We start from the raw sequence: 27,472 nt of genomic DNA on the forward strand, positions 1-27,472 counted from the left end.
ATGCAATATTGCTCTTTACAGCATCGGACTTTACTTCCATCACCAGTCATATCCATAACTGGGTGGTATTGTTACTTTGGCTCCATCTCTTCTTTCTTTCTGGACTTATTTCTCCACTGATTTCCAGTAGCATATTGGGCACCCACTGACCTGGGGAATTCATCTTTCAGTGTCCTATCTTTTTGCCTTTTCATACTGTTCAGGGGTTCTCAAGGCAAGAATAGTAAAGTGGTTTGCCATTCCCTTCTCTAGTGGACCATGTTTTGTCTCTTGTCCTACTTGATGTAAACAGCCAAGCAGATAGTTTGGGCTTCATGGGTGTGAAGAGAGAGTAAATTATGGTTCAGCAACTTTCCTTTCTCCCTTTGACACAAAGTTTTTATTCAATGACCCTCTTCCAACAACACAAGAGACGAATCTACACGTGGACTTCACCAGATGGACAATACTGAAATGAGATTGATTATATTTCTTGCAGCTGAAGATGGAGAAGCTCTAGACAGTCCAGCAAAAACAAGACAGGGAGCTGACTGTGGGTCAGATCATGAACTCATTGCAAAATTCAGACTTAAACTGAAGGAAGTAGGGAAAACCACTCGGCCATTCAGGTATGACCTAAATCAAATTCCTTATGATTATACAGTGGAAGTGACAAACAGATTCAAGGGATTAGCTCTAATAGAAAGAGTACCTGAAGAACTATGGACGGAGATTCATAACATTGTACAGGAGGCAGGGATCAAAACCATCCCCAAGAAAAAAAATGCAAAAAGGCAAAATGGTTGTCTGAGGAGGCCTTACAAATAACTGAGAAAAGGAGAGAAGCTAAATGCAAAGGAAAAACAGGAAATATATACCCATCCAAATTCAGAGTTCCAAAGAATAGCAAGGAGAGACAAGAAACCCTTCATAAGTGAACGACGCAAAGAAATAGAGGAAAACAACAGAATGCGAAAGACTAGACATCTTCTCAAGAAAGCTAGAGATACCAAGGGAACATTTCATGCAGAGATGGGCACAATAAAGGACAGAAACAGTATAGACCTAACAGAAGCAGAAGATATTAAGAAGAACTGACAAGAATACACAGAAAAACTGTACAAAAAAGATCTTAATGACCCAGATAACCACGATGGTGTGAATACTCATCTAGAGTCAAGGATCCTAGCATGTGAAGTCAAGTGGGCCTTAGGAAGATTCACTACAAACAAAGCTGGTGGAGATGAAGGAATTCCAGCTGAGCTGTTTAAAATCCTAAGAGACGATGCTGTGAAAGTGCTGTACTCAATATGCAAACAAATCTGGAAAACTCAGCAGTGGCCACCGGACTGGAAAAGGTCAGTTTTCCTTCCAACCCCAAAGAAAGGCAATGCCAAAGAATGTTCAAACTACCACACAATTGCATTTATTTTACATGCTAACAAGGTAATGCTAAAAATGTTTCAAGCCAGGTCATCTCATGTGAACTGAGAACTTCTAGACATAGAAGCTGGATTTAGAAAAGGTACAAGAACCAGAGATCAAATTGCCAACATCCATTGGATCATGGCAAGGGAACTCCAGAAAAACATCTACTCCTGCTTCATTGAGTGTGCTAAAAACCTTTGACTGTGTGGATCACAATAACTGTGGAAAATTCTTAAACAGATGGGAATACCAGACCAACTTACTTGCCTCTTGAGCAAACTGTATGCAGGTCAAGAAGCAATAGTTAGAACCGGACACGGAACAATCGACTGGTTCAAAATTGGGAAAAGAGTATGTCAAGGCTGTATATAGTCACCCTGCTTATTTAACTTGTATGCAGAGTACATCATATGAAATGCCAGGCTAGATGAAGCTCAAGCTGTAATCAAGACTGCCGGGAAAAATATCAATAATCTCAGATACACAGATGACTCCACCCTTTTGGCAGAAAGCAAAGAGGAACTAAAGAGTCTCTTGATGAAGTTGAAAGAGGAGAGTCAAAAAGCTGGCTTAAAACTCAACATTCAAAAAAATAAGATCATGGCATCTAGTCCCATCACTTAATGGCTAATAGATGGGGAAACAATGAAAATAGTAACAGAATGTACCTTCTTGGGCTCCAAAATCACTGCAGATGGTGACTGCATCCATGAAATTTAAAAATGCTTGCTCCTTGGAAGAAAAGCTATGACAAACCTAGATGGTGTATTAAAAAGCAGAGACATCCCTTTAATGATAAAGGTCCATATAGTCAAAGCTATGGTTTTTCCAGTAGTCACGTGAGATTTGGACTGACTATTAAAAAGGATGCGTGTTGAAAAATTAATGCTTTTGAACTGTGGTGTTGGAGAAGACTCCTGAGAGTCCCTTCGACTGCAATGAGATCAAACCAGTCAATCCTAAATGAAGTCAATCCTGAGTATTTGTTGGAAGGACTGATGCTGAAGGTGAACCTCCCATACTTGGGCCACCTGATGTGAAGAGCTGACTTATTGGAAAAGATCCTGATGCAAGGAAAGATTGAAGGCAGGAGAAGGGGGAGAAAGAGGATGAGAATGCTTGCATGGCATTATTGACTCAATGGGCATGAGTTCAAGCAAGCTCTGGGAGACAGTGAAGGACAGAGAAGCCTGGCATCCTGCAGTCCATGGGGTCACAAAGAGTCGCACACAATGGAGCAACTGAACAACTTTCCTTTCTCCCCTTGACACAAAGCTTTTATTCAATGACCTTTGCCTGAAGACCAAAGATAAATTCTAACCAAAAGATAGCAGATTCCATCTATGGGCAGGATCCAGTCCCACTCCAGAATGTTCTAAAAACAACATGACTGCTCCCAAGAGGATGAATCATCAAAAGAACTGATTTCAGTCTTAGATCTAGAGAACAAGGCTGGTCCAGGCCTGAAAAACATGGACAAAATCTTTCTTGGCCATAGTCTCTATACAGGTATGCAGTATGTGTTGTACAAGTTGATGAGTCACCAGGATCACCAGAACCAAAGGGAAGGGCAATGGTCAATGTTTCTACCCACGTCACCCTTAGATCCTGGTATCTGAAACTGTGTGATATCAGTGCCTTACATTCACAGAGGGGATTAGACTTTACCAGACTCCAACTTACTATCTCACTTGCTGTGGAGAAATAGCACTAACAGGGCCCTCATGTTTGCTTTTGCAGTGCACCAGAAAGCTGGCCAAGGAGGCTAGTGGAGACTGAAATCTCTCACAGGCTCTGCTCACCAGGCTCATGACTCTTAGTGGCAGACCTTTATCTGCCTAGAGGAAAAGGCACCTTTTCTTCATTTCCACAAAGAAACTGTATGAACAGGTGACAGCACCAAAGGTGACTACTGGGATCCCTATGTTAAATATGTGGGTGTCAGTTATACCTCAATAAAGCTAGAAAAATAAATAATGAATAAAGAAGTGGAAACCGAGGCTCAAAGATGTTACAAGATACAGCCATAAGTGGTGGATCCAAGATTAGAATTCGAGTTTTCCAACTTACTAGTTCGCGTGCTTTTTCAACTATACTACAAATCTCCCATTGTTTCAGTTTATTGTAGGCTGTCTTGGACTTCTCATGTGGCAGACTGGTATCCTTAGCACTTTGCTCCAACAAAGTCCCAAGCTTTTTGGTGTATCTCTGTCCTGAAGCCACAGCTGTCCTGTTATTGAGGAAGCCGAGAAACAGATATGTGTGCCAACTGTACCAACAGGGATACTTTAGATGGATCTCCTACCACTTTTGGAAAAACAAATTAGACCACCTGTCCTAATGTTATGCATCATACATCATCACAGTGGCAGAGAGTCAACGTTATTAATATTATGGGAGGTGGTGTGCGGAAAAGTCATGCAGTATGAAATCCAATTATCTAAATTTAGAGACTAACATTGTCATTTATTAGCTGCCTGGCCCTGGGAGATAACAATTACAAATATTCACTGAGCACATACTATTTGCCTGTACTTTGTTTACATAATGACTAACTTTATACAATCCTAAGAGGTATAGAGCTTCATTACTCCCATTTCACAGGCAAAAAATACTGAGGCTCTGGGAAATTCAGGTAACTCACCCTAGGTTACACTGTTGGGAAGTGGAAGAACCAGGAATAAAACCCTAGCAATATGACTCTAAAACCCATGGTCTTAATTTCTTAGTCTTTGATTCCTCTAGAATAAAACAGAGATAATAACAGCTGCCCTACCTAACTAATCAGAATTATATTAGCAAGTACAAGGGCATTTTTAATAAACTGTAAAGTAATAGGGGTCAATGTATGAAATCCAAAGCTAACACTGACAAGCAGATGGGTTTATCTGGAAGGTCTACACAAATACAGATTTCTTTGTCTCCTTTCCACTTAATACTGAGAGTCAAACAAATTGTGTTAAGCCCATGCTTCTTCTAACAACAATGATCTTGCTATCCAGACATTTCTTACCTTACCTCTTTCCATATCTTGAGTTCCTACTAATGGGAGCAGAAATCAATGTGATATATCCTTAAACTACTAGAGAGTACAGATTTATTATTATTATTAATATTAGTTTCAACACCTATAGTTTCAGAGAATTTCTTCACCATCTGGTGACGATGATGTTTATACTATTTGATCACTTATTTACATGTTGTGCTTAGTCACTCAGTCATGCCGGACTCTTTGCGACCCCACAAACTGTAGCCAGCCAGGTTCCTCTGTCCATGGGATTCTCTAGGCAAGAATACTGGAGTGGATTGCCTTTTCCTTCTCCAGGAGATCTTCCCGACTCACGGCTCGAACCCACATCTCCTCTGTATCCTGCATTGGCAAGTGGATTCTTTACCACTAAGCCAACTGGGAAGCCCAGTGGATGAAAAAGCTCAGGTCTATTTTGACTCCAGACCTCAAGTTCTAAAGCTTAACTCTTATCCCTCACATCTTGACATGCCCAGAGGACAGTGCCCACATTTTCTTTACAATTACTGCCTCCCATTGCTTTAGTGACCATATTTTCTCAACCAAAAGTCAAAACAGGTGTCCTAATCATCTGAAATAATTAAACTCCAGAAAAATCCAGGACCTGTGCTTATTGGGCCTTTATCATCCTGCATCATACCTGATCACTTAGAACAAGCCCTATTCACGTTGTTCTCAGCTTCTCTTTTGAGCACAGGCCTGGCTCCTCTTTGTGTTAAATCCATTTATCAAGCAGGGGCCCTATCTAAACCTTCACCCAAAAGCCTCAGAGGTTCCTAGAGAATGTGACCTTGACTAGTCGTACCATTCTAAAAAATTCTTCTCAAAAATTAAAACATTAAAAGAAGAAACTTTTTTCCTCTTAAAATAAGATGTCCTTGAGACACCTCTTTGGGGAGAATCTCCCACTCTTCTATCAATGGGCTCTCCTAGGGAAAGCAAGGAAAAGGAAAAGAGAAGTTTATCTGTTCCCTTCCAAAGTGGCTCTTTATTGCAGTCTGACTTGTAGGTCCTCCCAGAGAGGACAAAAAAGAAAGCACAAGCCCTAAACTTCATCTGCAGAAATAATCTGGAGGTTCACTCATTCAACACATTGTCTGAGCACCAACCATGCAATAGGCTCCCAGTATTTACTATCCCTCTCTTTCATCTAAAATGCAAGGTCAAGAACACTCAAAAGTAGTATATGAGAGAGAAAAGATATTTCTACATGGGAGAAATGGTTATTGAAAAAATAAAAATGAATAAGAAATACCAGATAAGTGCCTAAAGAACAAAAAAGGTGATGTGATTAAGGGACTCTGGTAGGGTATTTATATTAGGTAGCCATTAAAGGCCTCAAATTGGAAAATTTGGTTCCAAATTAGGAAAGAAGTATGTCAAGAGTGTATATGGTCACCCTGCTTATTTAACTTGTACGCAGAGTACATCATGCAAAATGCCAGGCTGGATGAAGCTCAAGTTGGAATCAAAATTGCCCGGAGAAATACCAATAACCTCAGATATGCAGATGACTCCACCCTTTTGGCAGAAAGCAAAGAGGAACTAAAAAGCCTCTTGATAAAGTTGAAAGAGGAGAGTGAAAAAGCTGGCTTAAAACTCAACATTCAAAAAACTGAAATCATGCCATCCAGTCCATCACTTCATGGCAAACAGATGGGGAAACAATGAAAACAGAAACAGAGTGTACTTTCTTGGGCTGCAAAATCACTGCAGATGATGACTGCAACCATGAAATTAAAAAATGCTTGCTCCTTGGAAGAAAAGCTACAACAAACCTAGACAGCATATTAAAAAGCAGAGACATCACTTTACTGACAAAGGTGCGTCTAGTCAAAGCTATGGTTTTTCCAGTAGTCATACATGGATGTAAGAGTTGGACCATAAAGAAAGCTGAGCATTGAAGAATTGATGCTTTTGAACTGTGATGTTGGAAAAGACTCTTGAGTGTCCCTTGGACTGCAATGAGATCCAACCAGTCCATCCTAAAGGAAATCAGTCCTGAATATTCATTGGAAGGACTGATGCTGAAGCTGAAACTCCAATACTTTGGCCACCTGATGTGAAGAACTGACTCACTGGAAAAGACCCTGATGCTGGGAAAGACTGAAGGCAGGGAGAAGGGGATGAGAGAGGATGAGATGATTGGAGGGCATCACCGACTCGATGGACATGAGTCTGAACAAGCTCCAGGAGTTGGTGATGGATAGGGAGGCCTGGCAGCGTGCAGTCAATAGGGTCGCAAAGAGTTAGACGCAACTGAGTGACTGAACTGACTGAAAAGCCTCAAATGTGAGGTGACACCTGAATTAAGTTCACAGCTGAATTAAAAGGACTTCTTGGTAGCTGAGTCAAGAATCTGCCTGCAATGCGGAAGATCTGGATTTGATCCCTAGGTTGGGAAGATCCCCTGGAGGAGAGAATGGCGACCCACTCCAGTATTGCCTGCAGAATCCCATGGACAGAAGAGCCTGGCCAGCTACAGTCCATGGGGTTGTAGCAAAGAGTTGGACACAACTGAGCAACACTTTCTCTTTCAGCCACGTGAAGACTGGTAGTGGAGGACACAAAGAAACCAGCTCATGTGAAGATCTTAATGCAGGAGGAATAAGCCTTTAAAGCAGAAGTTGGCAAACCTTTTCTGTAACTGGGCCACATAGCAAATATTTTAGGCTTTGCAAGTCACATAAGGTCTCATGTTGCATATTCTTCTTTGTTTTTGTTCCTGTTGTTTTAAGTTGTTTTACAATCCTTTGAAAATGTAAAACCCCTTCTTAGTTCCCTGCCAGTATAAAAATAGGTTTCCAACAAAATTTGGCCCCTCTTAGTTTTCTGACCCCTACTTTAGAGGAACATCTAATCTATTGTAGCCAGAGAACAAGTAAACAAAGAGAAAGTGGTACAAGATGAGGTCTGAGAGGCAGTCAGGAGCCATATGGTGCAGTGCCTTTTAGGCTAAATTAAGATTTTGGATTTTTTTCCAAGTGTGATGGGAATCCTCTGGAGAGACTTAAGCAGGGTGGTGGCATAATCTAATTTATACTTTTAAAAGGCCATCATCTTGTGTGTGAAAATCAGACTCTGGTGGGGCTAAGAGTAGAAACAGAGAGACAGTTGATTAGGAGGCCAGCTATTGTATCACTCAGGCAGGAGAGAACACGGGTGGTGATGTGAAGAGACAGAAAGAATTGAACAGAAGGGGAACTAAACACTCTCGATGAAAGCTCTATTTATTATGGATAAACAAAAACATGGAAGAATTCTTAAAATTTTACTTTAAAATCAAAAGTGCTATAAAGAGCTTGATTACCAGAAAAATCTTGGTTACTCAAAGTTTTAGCAATATTTTGACATGTTTGATTTATAGATATTTGACTTTCAGGAAGATCATCATTTCCCCTCTCTCTCTGAATCATTTCCTCTAAGTGAAATGATTCCATTTCTCCTCTGGTCCCTGATACTCATTATTTTCCTCATTTCACTTAAATGAAGCATATTGAGAATGTTCCTCTCATTTCAGAATGCACTGCAGTCAACCAAAAGAGCAAAACTGTTTGCTCTTTTAAAATCCAAGAAACTTTCAACTTCCCTTTACCATGAGAAAGCTATAAATGTAGGTGGTTCTCACTCTATCCAAACTCATTTTCTTGTTCTTTCTCTGATAAAAATGAAGCTGAGTTTTTGAAAATTCTTCAAAGTGTACATTTAATTTGGGCACTTTTGGTGTATATTTGGGGGAGAAGACTAATTAGATAGTATCATAGGTTAGGTTCCTTGGAGATAGATTCTGAGACCAAGTTTTTCAAGTAAGTGATTTCTTGAGGCAGGACGCAACTGGCAAATACGTCTGCAATGAAATTAGGATGATCAGGAGAGTCAGAGAGAGACACTGACTGCAAAGTGATTGTACACTCAGCCAATACCTGTGTTAGGTGGGGACAGGTCCCTCAGACTTGTCTTCAAACGAGGCAAGGAGGCGGGGTCTTTGCATCTTAAATCAGCCGGTCATTGGCTATGGGCCTCTGAGAAGATAACCTAAAGTGAGGCAGTTCTCTGCAACCTAAGGCAACACCTAGCAAAAACAAAGCTTTTCACCATCAGGAACTAAAATTCCCAGCAGCTTAGGGATGAAAAGAGGCTCTGGATTGGAACACCACAGTACCTACTGCAAAGGGACACTCCAGTATTCTCATATGGTCATTTCTATCATTTAATATTTATCAAGGTACATAGTATTTTACCATGACTATGTATGGATGTGAGAGTTGGACTATAAAGAAAGCTGAGCACTGAAAAATTGATGCTTTTGAACTGTGGTGTTGGAGAAGACTCTTGAGAGCCCCTTGGACCGCAAGGAGATACAGCCAATCCATCCTAAAGGAGATCAGTCCTGGGTGTTCATTGGAAGGACTGATGTTGAAGCTGAAACTCCAATACTTTGGCCACCTGATATGAAGAGCTGACTCATTTGAGAAGACCCTGATGCTGGGAAAGATTGAGGGCAGGAGGAGAAGGGGACGACAGAGGATGAGATGGTTGGATGGCATCACTGACTCAATGGACATGGGTTTGGGTGGACTCCGGCAGCTGGTGATGGACAGGAAGGCCTGGCGTGTTGCGGTTCATGGGGTCGCAATGAGTCAGACACGACTGAGCAACCGAATTGAACTGATAGAGTATTTTTATTAGCACTTTTAGTATACCAAATACACTAATTAGCATGCCAATTGGTATTTATACATAAAACAATATTTTACCACATAAAGTATTTTTATTAAATACAGAGACTTCATGTTCAAGTGCTTAGGAACACACTTTCAAAAAATACTGCTGGAAAAGTGACTAAAGTGTCATTGCAACTGTGTACCTTTATGAGCTGATGATTAAACCAGTCATTTTTGACTTGCTCCTCCCTTATCAAGTTCTAAGGCACCTTCCATGATAAGACACCTCCATCTCTACTTTTTTGTCACTGCCAACAATTCTGGTCCCCACCTCCATTTCTTCAAACTTAAAACATCTCCTATGCCCAATTTCATCCAAGTTGTGTTTTTTGGGGGTGGGGGAGGGGGATGCTCCATTGCATGACTTGCATTAATTACTCAAATAGCCACTGTGTAAGGCACCAGGAAAATAACATTGAGCAAAAAAAGACAATCCCGCCATCTCTCATGAACATGAATTTCTAGTGAATGAGAAGGACTTTAAATAGTAAATTCCATGATAAACAATTTCATGGCAGCTGTAATTAAAATGCAATGAAAAAGTACCTGATGTTATGAAACCACATAATGTTGGGACCTGAACTAGGGGGTCAGAGATGGGTTTTCTAGAGTCAGTAAGATGAACCTTAAAGGAGAAAGTTCACAGGAAGCATGCTTCATGCAAAGAGAATACTATGCTTCTTACCTTCAGGATCTGAAGAGGAAGAAGCATGGTGTATTCAAGGAGCTAAAGAAGAAAGCCAGTAGCCAGTATGCTAGAGCTCAGGGTTCATTTGTGAAGCAGAGGAAGGTGTTGGGGAGTAAAGTTAAGCAAGAGAAAGTAAGCAAAGGCCATATGAAACCATTAGAAACAGGGTTTTCTTTTACTTTTAATGTTTCACTTTAAAATAATTTCAGAATCACAAAAATGCTACCAAAAAAAATTCCCTACACTTTTCACCCACATTCTCCAAATGCTCACATCTTAAATTACCTCAGTATAATTATCAAAATCAGAAAATTAACACTGATTCAGTACTATTATCTAATTTACAGTCTGGGAAGGGGGGTCAAGGATGGGGGGGCCATGGGACACATGTACACCTGTGGCCAATTCATGTTGATATATGCCAAAAACCATCACAATATTGTAAAGTAATTATTACCCAATTAAAATAAATTAATTTTTAAAAAGTCACTGTGTCAGATATTAATCAATAATAATTGTTTAAATTTCATGTATGTTTTTCCAGAACTATTCATTTTTTTTTTGCTTAATTGATATAAACTACTGGATTTCCTTTAAGGATAATTCCTAAACTTCCCCTACTATGTTTATTTACTTTTGGAAAAATATCTTTTAGACATCAAACCAATGACAAGAAATAATATATATTATCACTAGCTTCAATTGGTTTTGCAAGAAAACAACCTGTGCTTTAAACTAAAAAAATAAAGTTAATGCAGTCTAAAAATAATAATTATTATTTCTGGTCCATATTTTACCAGCTAGCCAACTAATGCCCCTTCTCAGAATCCAACTGAGAATCACATACTGCATTTAGTTATCATGTCTCCTTAAATATGGGACAGTTCCTCAGTCTTTGTCTTTCATAACCCTGACACTTTTTTTTTTTTTTTACTACAAGGCACAGCATGTGGGGTCTTAGCTTCCCAAAGTGAAGTGAAGTGAAGTCGCTCAGTCGTGTCCAACTCTTTGCAACCCCATGGACTGTAGCCTACCAGGCTCCGCAGTCCATGGGATTTTCCAGGCAAGAACACTGGAGTGGGTTGCCATTTCCTTCTCCAGGGGATCTTCCCAACCCAGGGATCAAACCCGGGTCTTCTGCATTGTAGGCAGACACTTTAACATCTGAGCTACCAGGGAAGCCCTTAGCTTCCCAACTAGGGATCAAACCTGTGACCCCTATAGCAGAAGCATGGAGTCTTAACCACTGGAATGCCAGGAAAGTCCTGACCTTGACACTTTTGAAAAGCACTAGCCAGTTACTTGGTAGAATGATCCTCAACTTTGGTGTATCTGATGTTTCCTCATGATCAAATTCATATCATGCATTTTTGGCAATAATATCACAGAAATCACATGTCTCCTTTCAAAAAAAAGGTTATGTGGACACGACCCATGGTGGTGGTGATAACTTTGATCACTTGGTTAAGGTACTGTCTGCCAGATTTCTCCACTATAAAGCTACTGCTTTTTCCTTTTTACTTAAATATCTTTGGGAAGATACTTTCTGACTATGTGAACATCCTGTTTATCAACATATTTTTACCCACTGATTTTAGCATCCATCAATGATTCTTGCCTGTATCAGTTATTCCTATAGTGTTTGCAAGTGGTGATTTGCTATTTTTATCAACCCTTTTAATTAGCTGGAATGCCACTATAAGGAAGAATTTTTCCTTCTCCCCTGATTTATTCATTTATTTTTATCAGCAAAGACTCACAGATTCGTATTTTATTCTATAGGTTATAATTCATTATTTATAAGAGTATTCAAAATGTCCCTGATTTGGCCACTGGGGCCCCATCAAGTTGACACTTAGGCCCTTTTGACATGGCCCCGTCATTTTTTGAGCACATCCCTACTTTCTGGCACTGTAGATGTTCCAGGTTGACGTACTTTTCCTACCAGTCTAAAATTAGCAATTTCTCCAAAGAACCCTTGTTGCCTGTATTGGAGACAGTACTAGATATAGTCATTGGTTCTGGGAAGTAAATGTCTTAGGCCCTACCAGCAGATACAGTCAAAAGAGTATGTATGCACACATCTGTGTGTGTTTATCTATGTATCTGTATTTATAAAATAAAGAGTTTGTACTGATACTTCCAATTCCAAACATCTCGGTGTTCATTCTAGCCTTACAAGTGTCTCTCCCTTTTAAAAATTCACTAAATATTTACTGAACACCTGCCAAGGGCCAGGCTCTGTGCAAGGAACTGGGGTTACAAGAGTGAACAAAACAGATAGGGTCCTGTCCTGCCCTCATGAAGCTTAAAAGGCATAATTTATGGATTACTCCCCTTTTCTCCAAATCGCTAAATTTATGCTTTCTACTGGCTCCTTCTCTCCAGGATTTAAACAGGCCAGAGAAGGATTTCAAGCAGGTAACATGATCAGTTCTACATTTCTAAACAAGTCATTCTTCTTGGGAATCAAAGGAAGAAAAAGTAAACTGGAGAGGTCAATTTTCAAATCAGTTGAAGCAGGATGAAAGCATAGGTGGAGAGATCGATAATGAGACTAGTAAGCAGTCCAAGGTAAGAGATGTCAGGCAACTGGACTGGGGTGAAGGGAGGGACAATGGAAAAAATTAATGGATTTGAGAAGCATTTAGGAGATAAACGGACCATACCTGATGATTGACTGAAGGGTAGGGGGATGAGGTGAGGGAGAAGGATGACTGAAGGAGGACTCCTAGATTTCACAGATTTCCATGTATTGTAAACATGTGACAATATGTCTCTTCATTAAATTGTAAACAATCTGATGACAAGAACACACAAGTATCATTCACATCTTTGTATCTCCAATATTTTCTACTGTGCCTGGTACACAGATGGAGCTCAAGAAATGATGCTGAATAAAATGAATAGGTGAATTTTCTCAGACTTATTAAGTTGAGATTTCAGCTGTAGGGTATCAAATCAGTTATAATACATTCACAAAAGCTTTAGTAGAAGAAAACTACTTATGCTGAATATCTATTCTCCCGAAAGAGTATATCCTGGTCTTTTAGTATATTGCGTATACTTTCTCTTCCATCATTAATTCATCTTACCCAAGAGGTAAAACCCAGAAGCTATAAAATAGAAGTAAACATTTAACTATAACAATGAAATTTCACTTCACACCCATCAAACTGCCAAAATTAATGCCTATTAATTGCCTATTGCTTGCAGGGGAGTGAGGCTAAGGGGAGGCCTCTGTTTCCTCACCTCGCAAATGGAACCACGGGGATTAGGTAAAATGTTTCTAGACTCAAGCAGGCATTTAGTAAAGACTCACACACTGCCTTTTTACACATCCATATACTCCTCCTCCAAGACCCAGTTCAAACTGCTCCTCCACTAGGAAGCCTGCCCAGACCTCTCCAATATGCAGCTACTTCTTTTCCCTTCTCTGAGCTTCTGGGATGCCTATCTGTAAAACTGTTCAAAGATTAATCATAGGTGGATCTGTGATTGCTCTTGCAATCAGTTGCTTTCTTCTTTACTTGTTATTGCACTATTTGCATACTCATACACTGTTCTCCAGTGAAGTCAGATGTCTCTGGATTCTGCTATGCCACTTATTTGCTATGCCACTAATTTGCTATGACTTCATCTTTCCACTGTTCATGCTTTTCTGTGTGATACAGGAGGCACAGCCATCTATCTGTTAAGGTCGCTGTTAGGATTTGGGATAACGTGTGTAATGGGTCCATTTATTAAGTGTTCCTTAAGTAGATGCCAACAAGCACTCGTTGAGAGCAGCTCTCAGATCTTTTTCAAATTTCAATACCCTCCTAGATGCAGCACCTCACAGACTGCCTCACAGGTGGCTGCTGCTTGATGGCTTATTTACCTATACTCTACCTGGTCCAAAAAGGACCTAAAGCAGGTAGGTGTTCAACAAACATGTGTTGAGTGACTACAGGCTACACTTTCCTGTCAGATTTTCTCTTTCTTTCTGTTTTTCCATAATAAACAGAACCATCATAATATTGTGACATTTTTTGGCCACATAGCTTGAGGCATCTCAGTTCTTGACCAGGGACTGAACCCAGGCCATGACAGTGAAAGCCTAGAATCCTAACCACTAGGTCACCAAAGAACCCCCCATACTATGACTTTTTAAAGGCCTTTACTCATCCTTCACCTGCACCGATTATTTTTTTAATTTAATTTAAAAATTGTAACTATAAAATACAGGCTCCTGGCAAAAATGAAAACACTGAAAGTGAATAAAATGAAAAGTAGGTTCCTCTCCCGACATTTAGTTTCACTATCCAGAGGTAATACTTAAAAAAGAAAAAAAAAAGTCCTATGTATCTTTTTATTGGCCTTAGTGTTCGGCAAATACTCAACCTTCTTTAAGTTATTACTTAAAGATTTTCCCTGATTTAGCATCCTAAGAACATAAGCTCCATAAGAGCATTTTTGTCTCTTTTGTTCCCTTCTGTTCCCAGCACCTAAACAGTACATGAATCATAACCATATGTTCAATAAGTGCTTGCTAATGTATGGACTTCCTTTTGAGGAATTGCCACCACTCAAGGTATACTGCCTTCCTTTAGCCAAGTGGCAAGGAAAACTGATTAGATGTTCCCTCCTCAGATTTTGATCTGTGAGCAGAATACAAACAGTTGGAGGGAGCTGAACCCATATGAGAGCATGGAATGTTCCTGCAAGAAGGTGGTCAGTGGTGGCTGCTACCTGACTGCTTCCAGCCTGGTTCTCCTGCCTTACTTTCAATCCTGTGAGCTCACCCAATTCCTTCCAATAAATTGCCTTTTACTTAAGTTAGCTCAGCACTTCTCACCCTCAGCACTGCTGACATTTTGAGCTACATTATCTTTGCTGTGAGGGGCTGTTCTGTGCCTTATAGTATGTTCAGCAGAATCTCTGGTCTCAACTTGCTGAATGCCAAGAGCATCCTTAGTGTAACTATCAAAAAAAGTCTCCAGACATTAACAAATGTCCCCAAGGGGGACTGAATTAGCTAGAGGTGATTTCTGTGGAACAAAAAAGTCCTAACTGCTGAATACTACATCTCTGCCAACTTTTCATTATGGCCTACATAGAAATAGCTCAGCTATATAATATTGTTATATTGATAGGTCCTAAGTTATTAAACCAGTCAAGTAACAATGGATTTTAAAGGGTTCACCTGTTGTTATGTTAAACAACCAGTGTCTGCCTGCACACTGAGCAGTGTGGCCCGTCATAATCCATCTGGGCGGCAGATCGGCCCCAGGGCAGCCAGGGGAGACCAGGGAGCTCTCCACTCCTGGGCATCCTCCAACACGACTGGCTCCAGCCTTCCCCGGACCCCCCTTGTCACAACTCCAACAGGGCCTTTGTCCAGGCCCCTGGGCAGTACATTGATCAACACCCACATCCAGTGAAGGTTTATACACTCAAGAGGACCAGCAGTGGGATAAACAAGGTGCCAGGCATGTCCTCCAGCTACGTGGAGCAACAAAAGGGCATGTCCCTGTGAAGTTAAGTGGGCCTTAGGAAGCATCACTATGAACAAAACTAGTGGAGGTGATGGAATTCAGCTGAACTATTTCATATCCTAAAAGATAATGCTGTTAAAGTGCTGTACTCAATATGCCAGCAAATTTGGAAAACAGCCATGGCCACAGGACTGGAAAAGGTTTGTTTTCATTCCAATCCCAAAGAAAGGCAATGCCAAAATATGTTCAAGTTATCGCACAAATGCACTCATTTCACATGCCAGCAAGATTATGCTCAAGATGCTTCAAGCTAGGCTTCAGCAGTACGTGAACCAAGAACTTCCAGACATACAAGCTGGATTTAGAAAAGGCAGAGGAACCAGAGATCAAATTGCCAACATCAGCTGCATCATGGAAAAAGCAAGGGAATTCCCCAAAAAATCTACTTCTGCTTCATTGACTACACTAAAGTCTTTGTGTGGATCACAACAGAAGGTAGAAAAGTCTTAAAGACATTCTTAAAGAATCTTAAAATTCTTAAAAATTCTTAAGGAAAATTCTTAAATTCGACCACTTTACCTGCCTCCTGAGAAAGCTGTATGCAGGTCAAGAAGCAACAGCTAGAACTGAACATGGAACAACAGACTCATTCCAAATTGGGAAAGGAGTGCATCAAGGCTGCATATTGTCACCCTGCTTATTTAACTTCTATGTAAAGCACATCATGTGAAATGCTGGGCTGGATGGAGCACAAGCTGGAATCAAGATTGCTGGGAGAAATATCAATAACCTCAGATATGCAGATGACACCACCCTTATGACAGAAAGCAAAGAGGAACTGAAGAGCCTCTTGATGAAAGTGAAAGAGGAGAGGGAAATAATTGGCTTAAAACTCAACATTCAAAAAATGAAGATCATGGCATCTGGTCCCATCATTTCATGGCAAATACATGGGGAAAAAGTGGAAACAGTGACAAATTTTATTTCTTGGGCTCCAAAATCACTGCAGATGGTGACTGAAATTAAAGCCATGAAATTAAAGACGTTTGCTCCTTGGAAGAAAAGCTATGACAAACCTAGATAGCGCATTAAAAAGCAGAGACATCACTTTACCGACAAAGGTCCATATGGTCAAAGCTATGGTTTTTCCAGTAGTCATATATGGATATGAGAGTTGGACCACAAAGAAGGCTAAGCATCAAAGAATTAATGCCTTCAAACTGCGGTGTTGGAGAAGACTGTTGAGAGTCCCCTGGACTGCAAGGAAATCAAACCAGTCAATCCTAAAGGATATCAACCCTGAATATTCATTGGAAGGACTGATGCTGAAGCTGAAGCTCCAATACTTTGGCCACCTGATGCAAAGAGCTGATTCACTGGAAACGACCCTGATGCTGGAAAAGATTGAGGGCGAGAGAAGGGGTGACAGAGGATAAGATGGTTGGATGACATCATTGACTTAACGGACATGAATCTGAGCAACCTCAAGGGAGACAGTGAAGGACAGGCAAGCCTGGCGTGCCGCAGCCCATGGGGTCACAGAGAGCCAGATACGACTTGGTGACTCAACAACAACAATGTTAAACAACAGCTTTAGGGAGATACAAGTCAAACACCAAATAATTCACCCATTTAAAGTGTACACTTAAGTGACTTTTAATATATTCACAGAGTTGTGCAATCATCACTACAATCAATTTTAGAATACCTTCATCACCTCAAAAATAGGTGCACATCCCCACACACTTTAGCTGTCACTCCTCAAAACTCCAGCTCCCTCAATTGTCAGCAACCATTTAATCTACTTTCTGCCTCTACAGACTTACCTATTCTGAACACTTCATGTAAATGGAACCACAGAATATGTTTTCTTTTGGACTGACTTATTTCACTTAGCACAGTGTTTTCTAGCTTTGTCCATGCTATAGCATGTAACAGTAATTCATCCCTTACTGTTGAATAATATTCCACTGTATGGACACATTTTCCCTATCCATAAATGATAAGCATTCAGGTTGCTACACTTTGTGGCTATGATGAAAAATGCTGCTATGAGCATTTGTGTACAAGTTTTAGTGTTGACATAGGTTTTCATTTCTCTTAGGCATATACCTAGGGTTAAACGGAAACATTATGTTTAACTTTTTGAGGAAGTCCCAGACTGTTTTCCAAAATGGCTACACCATTTTACCTTCCAATCAGCAGTGTACTAGAGCTTCTTTCCTCACTTCTCACCAACACTTACCACTAATCATTTATTATTCATCTTTTTTATTATAGCCATACTAGGGAGAGTGATGTAGTATTTCATTGTGGTTTTGATTTCCATTTCCCTAATGACCAATGTTGGTGAGCATCTCCTTCAGGTGCTTACTGGTCATTTGTATATCTTGAAGAAATGTCTACTCAGATCCTTTGTCCATTTTCTAATTGAGTTATTTGCCTTTCTATTGTTGAGTTACAAGAAATCTTTATATGTTCTAGATATAAGTCATTTTTCAGATATATGATTTCCAAAAATTTTTTCCCATTCTTAAATGAGTGAAAGTCTTTTCATTTTCTTAACAGCACAGAAGTTTTAAATGTTTATTGTTAGTCTTTCAGGTAAAAAATGAGTGGCTGGTTCACCTTGTAGCTCAATCATGTAATGTGTTTTTCTCTGAGACAACTATCAGCAGAACTGCTGCTCTATGACATCCATGTTTATTTAAAAAAAGAATATAATTCTTTATATATATATTTTCTCATAAAGTTGATTCTCCTGGAACAAGATATAAGAAGGAAGATGTAGCATGTCATCCTGTGATTTTTACCTACTCTTGACATATCACTGACTTATCCAAGGGACACCTGACCCAGAGAGAGGAGTTTAAGCAAGGCCAATGAAGAGTAATTGTTCTTCCACAGTACTGATGAGGAGGAAGAGAAGACTAATTAATGGATGATGATTTTTTTGTAAAATCAATCACTTTTTGTAAATATCTTTTTCACTAGAGTTGATATAAGATGTTAAAATTCTATTCTCTGCATAGCAAATGAAGATAGACAGGTTTTAGACTGTTCTAAGTGGCCAGTGAAACCTGTCCAGAATTAAGAAAAGGTCAATTCAAACAAATCCCATAGACGCTCAGTAAAATATATTCTGAAGATCAAGGTGTCCCTATACAAGTCTTTTAAGAGGCCCAGGAACATCATCTATTTGAAAACGACTTAGCCTATATAAGGCTCTTCAAGAACTTATAGCTGTGTTAAAGCAAACTTCTGAAACAGCTACAGACCATGGCTAAGTTACTGAAACCTAGGCCAGTCCTAACTTGCCTTTGTTCCCAACCCACTCTGCATACCACTGCAAAATTAATCCCCCTAAATCACTGTTACCCTGACTTGAGAATTTTTAGTAATAATTAAAAGCTAATATCAATGGAGTTCTTAACTATGTGCCCAGCATTGTCCTGAACAATTTAAATGGATTTTCTCATTTAATCCTCCTTGTAACCCAGTAAGGTAGGTTCTGTAACTCTCCTGAAGATGAGGAAACTGTAGCTTATTCAGTAACCCACCCAAAACTGCTGAGCCCCTGAGTGGCAATGCTAAGATTCAAATGTAGGTTTGAGCTGAGGTTCTCAACCACTACGGTATTTCTGCAGAGACACCACTGGTCTAGTAATCACTTAGGGGGACAACTACAAGGCACATGCATCAGAATTACCAGGGTAATTCTCTGACTCACAGCAGGTTTGGGAACCACTACAAGTTAACTCTCCATTTCCTACAGAATGCCTAAACTCCTCTTCTCATAGGCTTCAAGGATAAAGGCAAAATTCCTTAAATTGGCTTAGAAAGCTCTTCAGAGTCTGTCACTTGACTGACCTTTCTGGTCCCATTTTGACCCAAGCCCCCTTTTTGTTTCCATTTCTATTCTTCATCACAAGATTCTTCCTTCTCAGGGTATTTGCACAAGCTGTTCTTTGGTCTGGGATGCTCTTCCCTCCTCCCTTTGTTCGATTAACTCTTGCTCTTCCTCAGGCCTTATCACGATGGGCACTTCCTGAGAAAAAATTTTCTGATCGCCCTGTTTAGGTCAAAATCCTACTATTATCTCTAATAATATCATGTACTACATTTGCAAACTAAAAACTGACTTTACATGATTATATCTCTTTCCCTTGACAAAGAGTACACTCTACAGAGGTAGGAACTGTACTTGTTTTTCTCAATATTGTGCCTCCAGTTCCTGGCTTAGTTGTTGTTGTTTAGTTGCTAAGTCGTGTCTGACTCTTTGTGACCCCACGGACTATAGTACGCCAGGCTCCTCTGTCCAGGGGATTTCCCAGGCAAGAATACTGGAGTGGGTTGCTATGTCTTTGTCCAGTAGTATCTTCAATGCCTGGCTTAGTGCCTGTCACATAAATATTGCTTGTTCAATAAATACTTGTCAACAGAATTAATGGTTTCAAGGCCTTTTAACTATTCCAGACTTAACCAACCAACCATATTTTTCACTCTTGCTCAACAGAGATGTACAGTGCCATTTACAGAGGTTAATTCCTCTCCACATCTTTTCATCCTTATCTAAACACAAAATCCTTTTCCACCTCTTTACCTACCTAATTCCTCCTATTGCTACACGGTGGCACCTAAATTTCCCTTATTTCACAAAGTTTTCTAACTCACCAACCCACAACAGTCTCTTCTAAACGGCTACCTCACTTTGTACTTCTAGGCCGCTCACTTGGCACTTCATCATATACTGCCACGTATCCTCACGTAGTATTTCACATGTAAGTGGTTTGGTTACTTTTTTAAATATAAGTATCCCATTTGAACGCAGAGTTCCAAAGAATAGCCAGGAGAGATAAGAAAGCCTTCCTCAGCGATCAATGCAAAGAAATAGAGGAAAACAACAGAATGGGAAAGACTAGAGATCTCTTCAAGAAAATTAGAGATACCAAGGGAACATTTCATGCAAAAATGGGCTCAATAAAGGACAGAAATGGTATGGACCTAACAGAAGCAGAAGATATTAAGAAGAGGTGTCAAGAATACACAGAAGAATTGTACAAAAAAGATCTTCATGACCCAGATAATCACAATGGTGTGATCACTCACCTAGAGCCAGACATCCTGGAATGTGAAGTCAAGTGGGCCTTAGAAAGCATCACTATGAACAAAGCTAGTGGAGGTGATGGAATTCCAGTTGAGCTATCTCAAATCCTGAAAGATGATGCTGTGAAAGCGCTGCACTCAATATGCCAGCAAATTTGGAAAACTCAGCAGTGGCCACAGGACTAGAAAAGGTCAGTTTTCACTGCAATACTAAGAAAGGCAATGCCAAAGAATGCTCAAACTACCGCACAATTGCACTCATCTCACACGCTAGTAAAGTAATGCTCAAAATTCTCTAGCCCGGCTTCAGCAATACGTGAATCAAGAACTTCCAGATGTTCAAGCTGGTTTAAGAAAAGGCAGAGGAACCAGAGATCAAATTGCCAATATCCGCTGGATCATCGAAAAAGCAAGAGAGTTCCAAAAAAACATCTATTTCTGCTTTATTGACTATGCCAAAGACTTCGACTGTGTGGATCACAATAAACTGTGGAAAATTCTGAAGGAGACGGGCATACCAGACCACCTGACCTGCCTCTTGAGAAACCTGTATTCAGGTCAGGAAGCAACAGTTAGAACTGGACATGGAACAACAGATTGGTTCCAAATAGGAAAAGGAGTACGTCAAGGCTGTATATTGTCACCCTGCTTATTTAACTTATATGCAGAGTACATCATGAGAAACGCTGGTCTGGAAGAAGCACAAGCTGGAATCAAGATTGCTGGGAGAAATATCAATAACCTCAGATATGCAGATGACACCACCCTCATGGCAGAAAGTGAAGAGGAACTAAAAAGCCTCTTGATGAAAGTAAAAGAGGAGAGTGGAAAAGTTGGCTTAAAGCTTAACATTCAGAAATCTAAGATCATGGCATCTGGTCCCATCACCTCATGGGAAATAGATGGGGAGACAGTGGAAACAGTGTCAGACTTTATTTTTGGGGGGTTCCAAAATCACTGCAGATGGTGACTGCAGCCATGAAATTAAAAGACGCTTACTCCTTGGAAGGAAAGTTATGACCAACCTAGACAGCATATTAAAAAGCAGAGACATTACTTTGCCAACAAAGGTCCGTCTGGTCAAGGCTATGGTTTTTCCAGTGGTCATGTATAGATGTGAGAGTTGGACTGTGAAGAAAGCTGAGCACCAAAGAATTAATGCTTTCAAACTGTGGTGTTGGAGAAGACTCTTGAGAGTCCCTTGGACTGCAAGGAGATCAACCAGTCCATCCTGAAGGAGATAAGTCCTGGGTGTTCATTGGAAGGACTGACGCTGAAGCTGAAACTCCAATACTTTGGCCACCTCATGTGAAGATTTGACTCATTTGAAAAGACCCTGATGCTGGGAGGGATTGAGGGCAGGAGGAGAAGGGGACGACAGAGGATAAGATGGCTGGATGGCGTCACTGACTCAATGGGCATGAGTTTGAGTAAACTCCGGGAGTTAGTGATGAACAGGGAGGCCTGGCGTGCTGCGATTCATGGGGTCGCGAAGAGTCGGACATGACTGAGCAACTGAACTGAACTGACTGATCGTTAGGTAGTTTGTATGTTCTCTGTTGTTGTTCAGTCACTTAGTCGTGTCCAACTCTTTGTGACCGCATGGACTGAAGCACACCAGGCCTCCCTGTCCCTCACCATCTCCTGAAGTTTGCCCAAGTTCATGTTCCTTGCATCAGGGATGACATCCAGCCATCTCATCCTCTGATGCCCTCTTCTCCTTCTGCCATCAATCTTCCCCAGCATCAGGGTCGTTCCCAATGAGTTGGCTCTTCGCATCAGGTAGCCAAAATCCTGGAGCCTCAGCCTCAGCGTCAGTCCTTCCAATGATTATTCAGGGTTGACTTCCATTAAGATTGACTGGTTTGGTCTCCTTGCTGTCCAAGGGACTCTCAGAAGTCTTCTCCAGCACCACAGTTTGAAGGCATCAATTCTTTGGTGCTTTGCCTTCTTTATGGTCCAGCTCTCACAACTGTACATGACCACTTGGAAGACCACAGCCTTGACTATATGGACCTTTGTCAGCAAAGTAATGTCTCTGCTTTTCAACACATTGTCTAGGTTTGTCATAGCTTTCCTTTGTTCTTAAAGGGTAGTCATTGGTTAATTTGTGACTAGAGTACCCAAGCACATCATAAATACTCTGTAAATGTCTGCTAAATAAATTAATGAAGAATATTCTGTAACCTGCAGTGTGAACTCAACCTGCAGTTTATCAGCAAATTTGGCAATTGACAATTCTCCTTGGAGGACACCTGGATATTTTATATTATTTCTTTGGACTGCCTCTAGGATACCTTGGCAGACAGTTCAAAACAAGTGTCAGAGTAGAACATTAAAGTAATATACTACTTTAAATATCCTACAGTTCTATACTCAGATATTTCTAAATCCATTATAAAATTATTAATATATTTCATAGCTCTTTAGGATAACTCTACATTATTGATCCTAATCCTCCAAGGTTGGGAGAATCTTTAAATATTTTCAGTAGATTAATTTCTATTTCAAAACATAACACTTAGGAAAATATTTTTGTGGTCATGCTATCAATCTCTTGTTAAATATCATTTACCATAAATCTTTATGTAAAATAGGTAAGTGCATTTCAACTTTTTATTTGGAGGGGGTCAAACTGAGATCTAAGCAATTAAGAACTTTTCACTTCAGAATCAGAATAAATTATGATTCCAGTTATTCTAATTGTAATCTGAAAATCCTAAAGCCAAGGAAAATTAAGTTGACAAACAGTGGGGCTAGTGGTAAAAAATCTGCCTGCCAATGCAGGAGATGCACTAGACCCAAGAGACGGAGGTTCAATCCCTGCGATGGGAAGATACCCCGGAGTAGGAAATGGCAACCCACTCCAGTATTCTTGCCTGGAAAATTCCAAGGACAGAAGAGCCGCCTGGTGGGCCACAGTCCATGGGATCGTAAAAGAGTTGGACACAACTTAGCAACCAAACAACAATTTATATACTATAAAATTAACTCATATTAAATTTTTAAAGTCTATTTACAGATTTGTGTCAGCATCACCAGAATCTAAATTTGTTTTATATTATTTTTGCAATATAATTTACAAAGTTGTGTAATCATCACCACTCTAACCCTGGAACATTTTCATCAACCCCAAAAGAAACATCATAACCTTTAGCAATCTCTCTCCATTTCTCTCCAGCCCCTCCAGCTCTTGGCAACCACTAATCTACTCTGTCTCTATGAATTTATTCTTAACATTTAATATAAATGGAATCATACAATATGTGGTGTTTCGTGACTAGCTCCTTTCACGTAACATGTTTTCAAGATTTATCCACATTGTCATATGTATTAGAACTTCATTCCTTGTTGTCAGCTAATAACATTTTGGGTGTGTGTGTGTACATGCTCAGTCACTTCAGTCATGTCCAACTGTTTGCAACCCTATGAACCGTAGCCCCCACCAGGTTCCTCTGTCCATGATTCTCCAGGCAAGAATAACGAAGTGGGTTGCCATTTCCTTCTCCAAGGGATTGTCCGGACCCAGGGATCAAAACTGTGTCTCCTGTATTGCAGGCGGATTTACTGTACAGGAGGATTTACTGGTTTATCCATTCATCAGTTGATGGATATTTCTGTTATTTCCACTTTTTGGCTACTAGGAATAATGCTGCTATGAATGCTGGCATACAAGTCTTGGTGTAGATATAGATCTTTATTTCTCTTGGGTAGATACCGAGGAATGGGATTACTAGGTCAGGTGTTAATTGCTTCATTTTTCCCTAACAGTCTTAAGAAGAGTAACAGAAAGGTTTTTCTCCTATTTCAAAGGATTTTTGACACAGCCAGGAAGCAGAATTTTCATGAAAATGCTAATATAATTTTTTTTAAAAAAGGATAATCTGCACACCACTTTGCTAGCAATAGAACTGTACCACATTATTTTCCAGTTTGAAGTTCAAACAGAAATTCTAAGATGAGGTGAAAATTCCTTTTAATGTAAGTCATAAAATTAAATGGAGTCTGCTCTAATCTATGTAATCAATATGCTAGAATAAAATTCTGTTTTTTGAGCAGCATGTATGTATCCATTTCCTTTTGGCTGACAATTGCTTTAACAGATAAACACACAGTAAGAGAAGACTTACCCAGTAGGAGTAGTAATAAATAGGAATTTAAAATCTCAAACGCCTTAATAAATTACTTATTTCCCTTCCCTGTCATGGGCCTGCTTCTCATTTCATGAGAAAAGGGTGAAACATTAATTATAATCAGTCGTGTAAATTCCCGAAGTCTTTCATAAAAGCATCTTTCAGAAAGCAGAGGCCAAATAACTTCTGGTCACATGTTATTTTTATTTTTCTTCCTGACGATGTACACTCTAGCTCAAATATATTCAGGAAGCAGACTGTAAGCAAGAAATTAAGAGCTGATTGCAAAATGCTACGTAAAAATTAAAAGAGCTTTAAAAACACATTTTAATGTAAAGAAAAATCAAAGATCTTGCGGCAGAAATTAGGCACAATCAGGGGGAAACTACCAAACGTTCTACCAATCACAGCACTAGAGAACGCCACAGGTCGTCCAAAAGACGCCTTCCTTTTAGCCAACAGCTCTTTTCCTCCCGCCAAAGCTGTCCCTAGAGCGTCAGAGAATAACTCAACGAGCGATTTATGATTTTTTCCTTTTGATCTCTCCCCCACACGCATCCACCTGCTTGGAGGTGTCAAGGAGACTAGAAATGGTTAACACTGACCAGCAGCCGACAGAGAAACAAACACCCCTGACAACCCACAGCTGAGTAAGCAAGAGCTGTTTATTCACGACCATGTTCCATTTGGAGACTATCGGCGAGCCCCTGAAAGCCCAGGCACATTTTAGAAGGTTCCTAGAGAGGGAAGGAATAATCTCCCCCCGAAACACACGCACACACACCCCACCCCTCTCCCCCCGCCCTGAGATACACCCTGAGAGGTTCGGGTGGGAACCATCTGGTCAAGGCAGCCCCCTGCCCTCCCGACCCCTCAGGAATAACCTCACGCACTAGAGCATCCGACCCCTTGCGGAGGTTGTGTAACTCCCCGAAATGGGCTCAGACGCTGCAGAGGCTGGCCCCAGCGCTGAGGGCTTCCGAAGACGCTTTCTGCCATCCCCACCCCCGCCACGGCCCACCCAGACGCCGCGGCCGGGACTGGAGACCCCGCCGAGAAATGGCCCTTTAGATCCCACCCCTCACCTGGCTCGGTCCCACCTGAGCACCAGAGCTGAGAGAAAACAGGCAGGGAGAGCTGACCTTGATGCTACTGACAGTGGAGCGGCACATCCTGCTGCTTCTTGGAAAGCGGCCCGCAGGACATTTTTCCCCCTGGAGGAAGGAAACGGGAGGGCGCCGGCCGGGCGGCGGCGGGCGCGGCGGCGGTGGTCCGGACGGGCTGTGCAGCCTCTAGCGGGGACGGTCCGAGGACTACATCTCCCAGGCTGCTCTGGGCCGCCTTGCGTCGTGACCCCAGCGCGCACGGAGGCGGTGACTCTTACCTCACAGAGGTAGCTCCTCCGCCGGCAGCAACTCGGCGCCCGCGGTCCATGGACCGGAACCCCGGGCCGACGGGCAGGAACCCCGGCCGCGATCGCCGTCTCCCCGCCCTAGGCTCCTCCTCCTCGCTCCCCACTGCCTCCTCCGGACGCCCGCGGGCCGCGCACCGCCACCGCCGGGCTCGCGGAGCCGCCCCGGGAGGCTGGGTGGCGGGTTCGCGGCTGCCGCCGGACTGAGGCCTAGTCCGCCGCTTCTCAGTGCTATTGTCTTGGGCCCGGCCCTGACCGGGCTCACCGGAGAGGCGAGTGCGCCGGCTCCGCCGAAGATGCCGGACCAAGCCCTACAGCAGATGCTGGACAGGTACGGGCAGCCTTTGGGGAGGACGCGAGCCGCTGACCCTCGTTCCGGCCCTGCCGCGCCCGGTCTCGGGGCTCTTCGGAGCGGAGCCCGGCGTGCCGGGAGTTCTACGGCCTGGGGGCCGGACGAGGGGCCGAAAGTTTGGAGGCCGTACTTGCGGGAGGACGGAACGGGCGGCCTGGGTGCGTAGACTTGAAGCGAAACTTAGTTAAGGAGTGGCCTCTAGTTTCGTCGGAACGCCTTTGCGAAGTGAGAGGGGCTTGTGTGAACCCAGAGAATTAGTTTCTTTTTCTCACTCTCCTCCTCCCCTCCCCCCCCCCCCCAAACTGTGTTGTAACGTGTTTGTCCGAGATGTCACTGGCAAGAAGAGCCAAACTAATTTTCTGGGGAATGATCCTCCTCCAATTTTAACACTCTTTCCAAAAGCCAAGGAAAAATAAGCATTCGTTTGGAAAATTTAATAGGCAAACTTCATTCTTCTTTCCTCCGTATCCCCAACCCCAAACTATAAGGTCAAGAGTATCCTCAAGGGGCTTTAACGGTCAGACCAGAGTAGAGGTTATGGGAAACAGACATAAATCCAACCCTGAACATTTCTCGTATTTTACCATGCGTTGAGTTCCCTGAGAAAGTTTCATCTTATCATGGAGCAAGTTCCTGGGGGGGGGGGGGGGGCTCCGGTCGGTAAAACTTTCTGTGAAATCGGCTGCAGAGCCCTCTGCTGTTGAAATTCTAGTCTCTGGGTTCTACCACGAGTTTCTGGAGACCCTTACTCCACATTTTCCACTAAGGATATAACTTCCTGGCAACGCCAATGCTATTGGCTAATGTATGTTTTCGTTGCCTACAACTCTCAATAGACCACTCGCCACCCAGTTCAGTGTGTGGTAGAGCTCTGTACTGAGAACGAATCCAACTGGAAAATGTTAAATGAAGAGCCTCCCTTAAATGAAATTATACCCAATAAAATTATGCTTGGATCACACCCAGAACACATATCACTCAAAAGTACCGTCTTCTTCCAGAGTGACAGACTTTTCCTTTGGAGCTTAGAATTTTGAGACGTCTAAGTTGATAGAAATCATGGTACTGACTTTTTTAAGTTGGTGTGACCCATTATTTAATCCAGCCCTTGTTCTACCAGAGCATTCAGGTCAAGTTGTATTGACT

General features: G+C 41.5%; 2 protein-coding genes across 4 annotated transcripts in view; one reads left to right on the forward strand and one right to left on the reverse strand.

The window, feature by feature from the left end:
• The window catches only part of CPEB3 (cytoplasmic polyadenylation element binding protein 3), a 193,087-nt gene extending 167,023 nt beyond the window's left edge, over positions 1–26,064 (reverse strand). For 2 of the 3 annotated variants that reach the window (XM_061162184.1, XM_061162178.1), the window contains exon 1: positions 25,706–25,837. The gene's annotated coding sequence lies outside the window, so the exon portion shown is untranslated. Of the gene's footprint in view, positions 1–25,705; positions 25,838–25,947 lie in introns of those variants that run through there. The other variant, XM_061162183.1, reaches the window with a different exon arrangement.
• The window catches only part of MARCHF5 (membrane associated ring-CH-type finger 5), a 53,290-nt gene continuing 51,774 nt past the window's right edge, over positions 25,957–27,472 (forward strand). The window contains exon 1 of the mRNA XM_061162185.1: positions 25,957–26,305. Coding sequence (XP_061018168.1) covers positions 26,271–26,305 — 35 coding nt within the window. The 5' untranslated portion in view covers positions 25,957–26,270. The remainder of the gene's footprint in view (positions 26,306–27,472) is intronic.

The sequence above is a fragment of the Dama dama genome, chromosome 15 (genome assembly GCF_033118175.1).
Source record: "Dama dama isolate Ldn47 chromosome 15, ASM3311817v1, whole genome shotgun sequence".
In the NCBI taxonomy this organism is placed as follows: domain Eukaryota; kingdom Metazoa; phylum Chordata; class Mammalia; order Artiodactyla; family Cervidae; genus Dama; species Dama dama.